We start from the raw sequence: 8,912 nt of genomic DNA, 5'->3' as shown, positions 1-8,912 counted from the left end.
TCAGCCTTCTTGCGTCCATCCGGAGAGCTGCCCCCAGCTTCTGGGCTCTTTGCCGACTACATAATGCATTCCCTGCATAATCCTGGCTCTCCTGGGGGAGGATGCTGGAGGATAGCTTCATTGCAGCTCAAAACCGTGCTCTTTAGAGAACCTCCAGTCTCCTAACCCATGGGTGTGCCCCCATCGTAGAGACAATCAGCAGCAAAGCCTGGATGTCAGAACACAGGTCATTTCCTGCAGCCCTCCTTGGCCTCCAATCCAGATGTTTTTTCCTACTCCTGTACGAAAATGACCAAATATGGAATGTTTTCCTTCTTTCCTACTTCTAAAATTCTCGACAAAGAGGCTTACACAGTGCTGGCAAAGAAATACTCAGCAAGTGTATGCCGAAAGAATTACACTACGTCATTTTTATTAAGCACTTACTATGTGTGCTGGACACACGATCTTCCCGACTCCTTGCATCATCCTGGGAACGAGGCCCTGTCATTACCCTGGAGAAAACCAAGATTCCAAGCATAAAAAGCAGCTTACTCTGTACGTAGCTGATACAAACGGCATCTAGTCAAACTGACACAGAAAAGTTCAGAGATTAAGGCATGCGTTAGTCAGTTTTTGCTGGTAACAAAAACCTCAGAATCTCCGTGATTTAGAATCATAAATCTTCATCTTCTTACTCACAAGTCTGCTGAGAAATCTCTGCTTCAGGCTGCAGGTTGAATTCCGATTTCTCCATGTGTCATGACTAATGGCAGAAACCAAGAAGATCAATGGAAATACACAGTTCCTCTTAAAATCTGTGCTCAGGACTGGCCCTCCATCACTTCTTCACCTCCCACTGGTAAGAGCACATCTCACGCCTGAGTCCAGCATCACTGGTGAGGGAGAGATCCTATGCCCACCGTGGGAGGCCCTGCAGGCATGTGGTAAAGGTTGTGGATGTCTAATTCCAATACACAAAAAGGGTAAGAAAGGGACACCATGGTCTACTCTACCACACCCGTCTACTCTACCACACCCGTTCCAGGGCAATTAGTTAGCGGTGGGGCTTAGCCATGACTCTCCTCCGGGTCCAAGATGGCTGCCACAGCTCTGAACCAGTCTCCAACCTACCTTCACGTCAGCCTGGCCTTCACCTCCTTGCTCTCAGGCTTCCCTCCAAAACTCCACTATCCTTCTCTGATTCGACAGAGGGGTTCAGTTCCACATCCCAACTCCAGATCTGTTTTGCATGCCCCAAAGAGCTTAGCCACTGACCTTTGGCACAGCTAAACTCCAGGGCTAAAATCAGGGGGCAGATGGGCCTTATTGGTCTCTGCAGTGTTTTAAAATAATGTGAGCTTTCATTTCTGGCTTCTCTTGAATCAGAAGACCTGGCCACACTGGACACGTAGTTCTACATGGCCCTAGTTAATTCAACTGAGTAGAAGTGGCTTCCTTTTGGATAGCACAGGGCTCTCCACTTCCCCCTGTCTCCACCCCTCCCTATCGCCTCTCTAATAGGACAGGCTCACCTCCTTCCTTTACTAGACTTGCTTGCAGACTTGACTTTGCCACCCTCTCTTTAGCAGCATGGGAACAATAGAAACTTTGCAGCTTGGGTCTCTCCTTCCCCCCGACCGCCCCCCACCTCTCAACCTGGCCCAGTGTCTATAAATGGAAGATTCTATTCTTGCACTGATATGATTCATGCCTATAGAAGCATGTATAGTCAGCTGATTATTATTATTTTCCTGGTTCTTGTTTAGATGTACTTCCTTACTTTGGCAGCCATGACGTGCACCTGTCAGGTCTCCAGGGCGGGGCCTAACGGACAGATGGACCATGCACTCATCCTAACAGTCGAGCCAAGACCACACTTCTGCATCTCCCGGTTCAACAGTGAGCGAGGCAGGGAGGAAGGCCCAGTCCCAGGAGACACAGGGCTCCTCCGGAAGCACAAGGACTATTTGTCGCATTATGGAATTTTCTCAGTATGGCCCTGCAGTCTACAACCGCCCAATCTTCCTTCCCCACTCCCTCGCGGCCTCCTCTGGCTCCCTCCTCACTACTCCTCCCCCCAACCCTGGCATTTCTCCCCCCCCAAAAAAATCTCTTGGATAGTTCATCCCTTCTTGACTATATCAGAGGACCTGGACTAACACCACTTCCCATAATAGATTTGGGTAAACTAAAAGAAAGAGAGAGGTCTTCCAGGCAGGTAAACAATTTGAATCAAGGTGTGGAGGTAGCAAAGCCCAGGGTGTGCTCACACCACATGGGGAAATTAGCCTGTCCTAAGAGGACATCAAATCCCCATGCTATAGCCTAGCAAAAGAAGTGCTGTGTGACCTTGGGTAATTAACTGAGTCTCTCTGGGCCTTGGTTTCACCATTTGCAAACTGGGAATACAAATAGTACCCACTCCGCAGGCTCTTGTGGGGGATTAGACAAGTTAATACGAAAAAAAAAATTTTTTTTTAAGATTTTATTCATCCATTTGACAGAGAGAGGGAGAGAGCACAAGCAGGGGGAGCAACAGAGGGAGAGGGAGAAGCAGACTCCCCACTGAGCAGGGAGGCTGATATGGGGCTCAATCCCAGGACCCCGAGATCATGACCAGAGCTGAAGACAGACTCTCAATGAACTGAGCCACCCAGGTGCCCCTGAAAAAGTATTTTGAATGGTCTAAATTACCAACTAAAGTTAGAGTCATAATTACAAAAATATTTAAAACTGGTCTTCTCTGATGAGGTTGGATTTTAGCTTTGAAGAAGGAAACACACATAATATTTTCCTTTCCAAACATAATTTGTTTGTGGTCTTTGTGCTATAGACATGAACAGGATCCGGTCCCTGGAAAAAGCAGGGGTGTGGGAGGAAAGACGTCCTTTTTCAGCCAAGTCTCCCATTTTCTGGAGTTGGGTCTTGACATTGTGCTCATGACCCTATGGCAGCCAGATGAGAGAGCGAAGGTTAGGAGGGATGAGAGAGTTACCCGGATGTCTTGTCTCTGCCGAGCAGTGGACATCTGGACACAAGAAGACGCCTACAGGAAACATGTGGATGCTTGTCCCTGGGTGACAGCCCCTGGGAGAGGTGGAGGGGAGAAGGAATTCCCGAGACTCCATCTGACATGTGGGCTTCACCTCTCAGAAGGCTTGGACGCCAGGGTGGAACCCTGCTGGGTAACTCTCTGCCACTGCCACTACCGGCAAAGTGCCCATTATACAGATGAAATAGTTGAGGCACAGTGAGATGAAGTGATTTGCTTAGGGTCGTGCAGCGAGCGAGCTGGGGATTTGAATTTAGCTCTTGAGCCTCATATGTCCCAGCCCTTCCACCACGGGCTGGAGGGGTGGACCTTGAGAAAGTTCTCCCTCATCTTCAGTCTTGAGGCCATACCAGCCCTCAGCAGGGCTCTGTCAGGCCTCCTGGGTCAGGGGAGTTTGGAATCTCTGCTTCTTGCCCTAGCCTGCCTGTTCGGCAAGACGCCATAGCTGGAGAGTTGGGCCACCTGTGAAGAGGATACCCTATTAGCTTAATCAAGTTAGCAAGCTTGGCCTGCAGTAAAAGTGAGGCTAATTAGATGAAGGGACCCCCTTGAAAGCTCCCATGGGCCGGTACTGTGAGAGGTGCTTTGGATGCATTTACCTCACAGGGTCCTCACACAGCCATGTCCCGAAGGTCGTCTTAGCTAGAAATGGTTTTGGCTGCACGTAAGACTCACGGTGTGACTCATGGTGTCTATGGCAACACAGACATTTGATGAATTCTTAAACAAAAGCCTGGAGATAGGTGGTTCCTGGGATAGCTATTCCTTTTTTTTTTTTTTTAATCTCCCCTAGTCTTAGATCCCACATCTAGGTTGAGCTTTTTTTTTTTTTTTTTTAAGATTTCATTTATTTATTTGACAGAGATCACAAGTAGGCAGAGAGGCAGGCAGAGAGAGAGAGGAAGGGAAGCAGGCTCCCCGTTGAGCAGAGAGCCTGACGTGGGGCTTGATCCCAGGATCCTGAGATCATGACCTGAGCCGAAGGCAGAGGCTTTAACCCACTGAGCCACCCAGGCGCGCCAAGGGATAGCTATTCTTTAGCTCAGGTTTGGGGTTCTGCAATTTTCCTGGCCTCCCCTCAGGACACCCCACGATCACATCCTCACACCATAGCCTCCAGAGAAGAGGAGGCAAATAGGGAGGGAAAAAGTCTCCCAGAATCCCCCAGCGGAGGTCCAGAAGGCTCCCACGTGGCCTCGCCAAGACCAATTCCTAGCAAAGAGGGATATCCCTGCTTGGGTCAGACCAATAGGAAGAAGGCGGGGCCACCTTCCTAAACATGTGCCCCGTTCCATTAGCAAGGGGAGAGACCAGGGGCCCCGATACATTCTTCTCTTATCAATGTGGGAGCAGCTGGTCTCCTTCCCAGGGGTCGAGGGTGGGGGAGTTTTCCCTAGATTGAATAGGCAGGAGAGACATACTATTTGGGAGTGATTTGGACTGGAGAGCTGCTGGTTTCCATTCAAGCCTGGGAAGTGAGGTGGAAGAGCTGACATTTATTGAGCACCTACTGTATACCAGTCCCCATGCTGGATGATTTCTATCTCTCATCATATAACCAGTCCTCACAACAGACCTATGAGGAAGGAATTATTCTGCCCATTTTTCAGATGGTGAAACTGAGACCTAGCCCTGATCACATATATGGTGAGAGGCTGAACTGGATTAAGTACTGACAGCAGTTCACTTCCACTAATGCTCCCTTGTGTATCTGGCATCCAAGACGTGTCCGCCAGATCATGTCATTTCCTCAGCTCCACTGACGAGGCACCCTGGCTCAGGGAGGTGAAGCAGACTGCTCAGAGTCACACAGTTGAGCATTGGCCAAGCTGGGCTATGAACCCCACTGCCAGAAGGCTGCCCCATCGTGCTCCCCAAATTTGGAGAAAACCCTACAGGCCTGTTCTGTGGCCTTTTTGGGATTGTTGGCTTTGTAGGCGGATAAGCTAGATAAATAAACAAGAGGTTCAGGAAACTCCTTTTGCCTCTTGATGTTCTGAATCCAGAGGACACATGAGGGTCATCCAGCTGTCTTGACAGCCAACATTAAACAGGCAAATAAATGCATCTTTAACATCATAGCAGGAATGTTAAGTACTGTCAAGAAAAAACCAAAACAGGGTAAGGCAGTAGAGAATGATGGCATGACCACTTTGGACCAGGTGGTCAGGGAGGGCCTCTCAGAGGAGGTGACAGTTGAATAGGGAGAGAGAGAGATGAGGGATGTGATGGAAAGAGTCAGCTGTGCAAGTCTCTGAGAGGAGATCATTCTAGACAGAGGGAGTATCGCGTGCAAAGGTCCTCCTTGGGGAAAGACAAGAGATGAGTTGGCTGGAGCAGAGTTGGGGAGGGAGAGAGTGGAGGGCATGAGGAAAAGTGGGAAAAGTGGGAGGGGGGCAGGTCATGCTAGTCCTTACAGGATCGCGTAAGGACTTGGAGCTGTGCTTTGAGTGAGATGGAGCCACGGGAAGCTCTGAGCAGGATTCAATTACGGAATCTGACTTGGTTCTAACAGGATCCCTCTTTGGAGGGAGGAGGCTGAAACCAGGAGACCAAGGAGGAGGAACAGCTCCTCCAGGGGGCTACTGGAAAGACAGAAAGGAAACCTGCCTAAAGGCACCAGCAGGGGTGCCTGGGGGCTCAGTCCGATAAACCTCCATTAAACCTCTGACTCTCGCTTTCATCTTAGGCTGTGATCTCATGAGTCAGGACCTTATCCGTGGGGAAGTCAAACCCAGCATCAAGAGATCACTCACGATCCTCACGGAGTCTGCTTGCGATTCTCTCTCTCTCCCTCTGTCCACCCCCCTCTCGAATAAATAAATAAATCTTAAAAAAAAAAAAAAAAGCACCCAGCAGTAAGCAACAGACGCGGGATCAGAAGCAGACCTCCGCCCGCTGACTCACAACAGTTACCTGTGCCAAGCACTGTTGTTTGCAACCTCTTTCACTGACAAGCTCACATTGATTTCTCGCAACTTCGACATGTCTGTTCCGACCAGGAGCTGGCCTCAGAGCGGGTGTAGATCATTTGAGGAGTCAGTTGGGGGGGGGGGGGGTTCCTCCAAGCACCCAGGGGTGGTCTCTTGCAGAGTCACAAGACCCGGAGACTGGCACCCTCCACCACTGAGGCCCTACTGTGCTCCAGCACGGGTCTGGGTGCCTTACTACCGGGTCTCCTGCAGCAGGGGAGGACTCGGTGACTCAGAGCTAATCCGGGGCGGCTCTCGCTGCCCCTTTCACTGTAGTTATTGAAGGTAACAGCGCTGTGTAATCCCGCCAACCCCACCTAGCCCGAACAGGCTAGAGAACTCCAGGTCCGGGGCGAGGATGGGATGAGGAGACTGTAGGTAGAATGTGGGCCTCTCCCACACCTCTCACTGCATCTACCCGTGTCCCCACATCACCCCCCATCCGCGTACCCCCTTCCCTATCCCCATCACCCCTGGGTTTCCCCATAGGCCATCTCCTCCTCCTCTTCTCCTTCTCCTCCCTCCCCTCCCTCACTTCCCTCCCAGGAACCCCTCCGCTTCCCTGCATCACCCCTCCTGTCCCACCTCGTCCATACCGCCCCCCCCCAACCCAGCTGCCCTCCGCTCCATCCCACATTTTCCACCCCCCTATCCGGGCCCTGGCAGGGGGCCGCGCCGCCGAGCTGGGGGAGGGGCTCTCTGAGGGCGCCCCGCCCCCCCCGGGACCCCGGTGCCGTCGGCGGGCCCGCCCCCTGCCCCACAACTGCCGGCTGGCGGCGAGCGAGGGCTGCTGGGCCGAGAGGCACCTGGGCGCCCCGGAGCCCGCGCGCCGCCGCACCTCGCCCGCTCGCCCGCCCGCCCGCTGCCCCGCCGCCCCGCCATGTCCTGGGCCCTGCTCCTCGGGCTCCTGGCCGCGCTGCTGCTGCTGCTGCTGCTGAGCCGCCGGCGCACGCGGTGAGTGTCCCCGCCAGCCCCGCCGCACGGACAAAGGGGCGCCTTCGTGGGGTCCCGAGCCGCGCCGGCCCGCCGATCCCGCTCCCCCGGCGGAGCCCCCCGCGAGGGGCGAAGGGGCTCGGGACCGGTCCGCCGCCCCACCCCGAGGAGGGCGCCCGGCGAGGCCGCCGCCGCCGCGAGAGGCTCCCAGCGGGGAGGAGGCGCGGGAAGTGGGGGACGGGGTGGGGGACCCGTCCGATGGCTCCCGGTGCACAGCGCGCGAACGGCACCTGCGCAGGGCTTTCGGGGGAGAGAGCCCGGGGTCTCCGGGTGGGGAGTGGGTGCGTGGACAGGCTCGAGCGGCTCCGGGTGCGAGAAGCCCCCTCCTGCTCCTCAGCCTCTGCCTGGGTCCCCCTATTCGAGCCAGTCCCAGCCTCTGTCGGGTAGCCTTGCTCCTCGCCCCATTGCTCAGATGTGAGAGTCGAGGCTGGGGAAGGAAGAGGCCCTGAAGGATGCCCTCTTACTGGCCCTGGAACCATTTTCCATGGGATACCCCCTCCTGGACGAGGGAGCTCGGTAGGCTCGGATCCAGAAAGGGGTCTCCCCTCCCCTGAGACCCCATAGCCAGACAGGGTAGACGAGGGACCAAACTTACTCAGCTTTCTCATCCCAGAGGTTGTCCTGCTCTGCTATTTAGGATATGCAAATCTCATACATCTCAAATCAGGGACATGGCAGTAGGTCTTTCTTTTATAAAATATTTAAAAAATTGATTTGGATCGGCCATGGAATAGCTGAGTACATTTGACTTAAGTATTTGTGCTGTTATAGATAAGACTGAAGCCCTTCCCTTCCTTTCCGGCAATTCCAGACTTCTCTTGTTGATCAGGGCTCCCTCATAGGGCTGCCTGAGAGCAGGGCTGGCGGGGAAACTTCCAGATTTTTTTTTTTTAAGTATGCTTTTTATTTTAGACTGGTTTTATATTTACAGAAAAGTTGCCAAGGTTGTACAAAGAGTGCCCAAATACCCCTCATCCAGTTTCCGCCATTGTTAACACTTTACACTATGGTGGTAAATTCGTCAAAACTAAAAATCAAGACTGGTCCGTTAAGATCAGGCAAACTCCAGACTTGATTTGAATTTCGTCAGTTTTTCCATCATGTCCTCCTGTGCCAGGATCCAGTTCAGAGTGCCACACTGCCTTAATTTTACCTCTTCCACGGGGCTGTAGGTAATACAGGGCAGTGTGTGTGTGAGCGTGAAATGAGAGTGCCTGAAAATTCCAGAACATTTCTGGGAACTTTTAATTTTTAAACAATGTATGTTAAATTTCCAAACAATAAAGTCATAATATTTTCCTTCAACCTCTGGACACCTTTTCAGGTTAGATTTAAAACTATGTATTCGGGGCGCCTGGGTGGCTCAGTGGGTTAAGCCTCTGCCTTCAGCTCAGGTCATGTCAGGGTCCTGGGATCAAGCCCGGCATAGGGCTCTCTGCTGGGCGGGGAGCCTGCTTCTCCTTCTCCCTCTGCCTGCCTCTCTGCCTACTGTGATCTCTCTCTGTCAAATAAATAAATAAAATCTTTTTAAAAAAAAAGAAAAAAGAGGGGCGCCTGGGTGGCTCAGGGGGTTAAGGCCTCTGCCTTCGGCTCAGGTCATGATCCCAGAGTCCTGGGATCGAGCCCCGCGTCGGGCTCTCTGCTTAGTGGGGAGCCTGCTTCCTCCTCTCTCTCTCTCTCTGCCTGCCTCTCTGCCTACTTGTGATCTCTATCTGTCAAATAAATAAATCTTTAAAAAAAAAGAAAGAAAGAAAACTATGTATTCATTCATTTGCCTAAAAAAAAAAAATGAGGAAAAAAGGAAAAAGGCAAAACGTAATTTTTTCTATGAAGAAATGAATTATTCTTCGGAAGTAGTCAGGCTTTTTGGAAACTCTGGAGGTGTTTTCAGACTGTGCATTTGCTTTTTTTTT

At 52.0% G+C, this 8,912-nt stretch overlaps 1 protein-coding gene across 1 annotated transcript in view; it reads left to right on the top strand.

Annotated features, from left to right (window-relative positions):
- The first annotated feature begins 6,782 nt into the window (after positions 1–6,782).
- PTGIS (prostaglandin I2 synthase) overlaps positions 6,783–8,912 on the top strand; it is a 40,987-nt gene continuing 38,857 nt past the window's right edge. The window contains exon 1 of the mRNA XM_045981616.1: positions 6,783–6,960. Within this exon, the coding sequence (XP_045837572.1) occupies positions 6,887–6,960 (74 nt within the window). The 5' untranslated portion in view covers positions 6,783–6,886. The remainder of the gene's footprint in view (positions 6,961–8,912) is intronic.

Source organism: Meles meles, chromosome 16 (assembly GCF_922984935.1).
Source record: "Meles meles chromosome 16, mMelMel3.1 paternal haplotype, whole genome shotgun sequence".
NCBI classification, from domain to species: Eukaryota; Metazoa; Chordata; class Mammalia; order Carnivora; family Mustelidae; genus Meles; species Meles meles.
The sequence above is the reverse complement of the archived record's forward strand: the minus strand, read 5'-3'. Positions and strand labels throughout refer to the sequence as shown.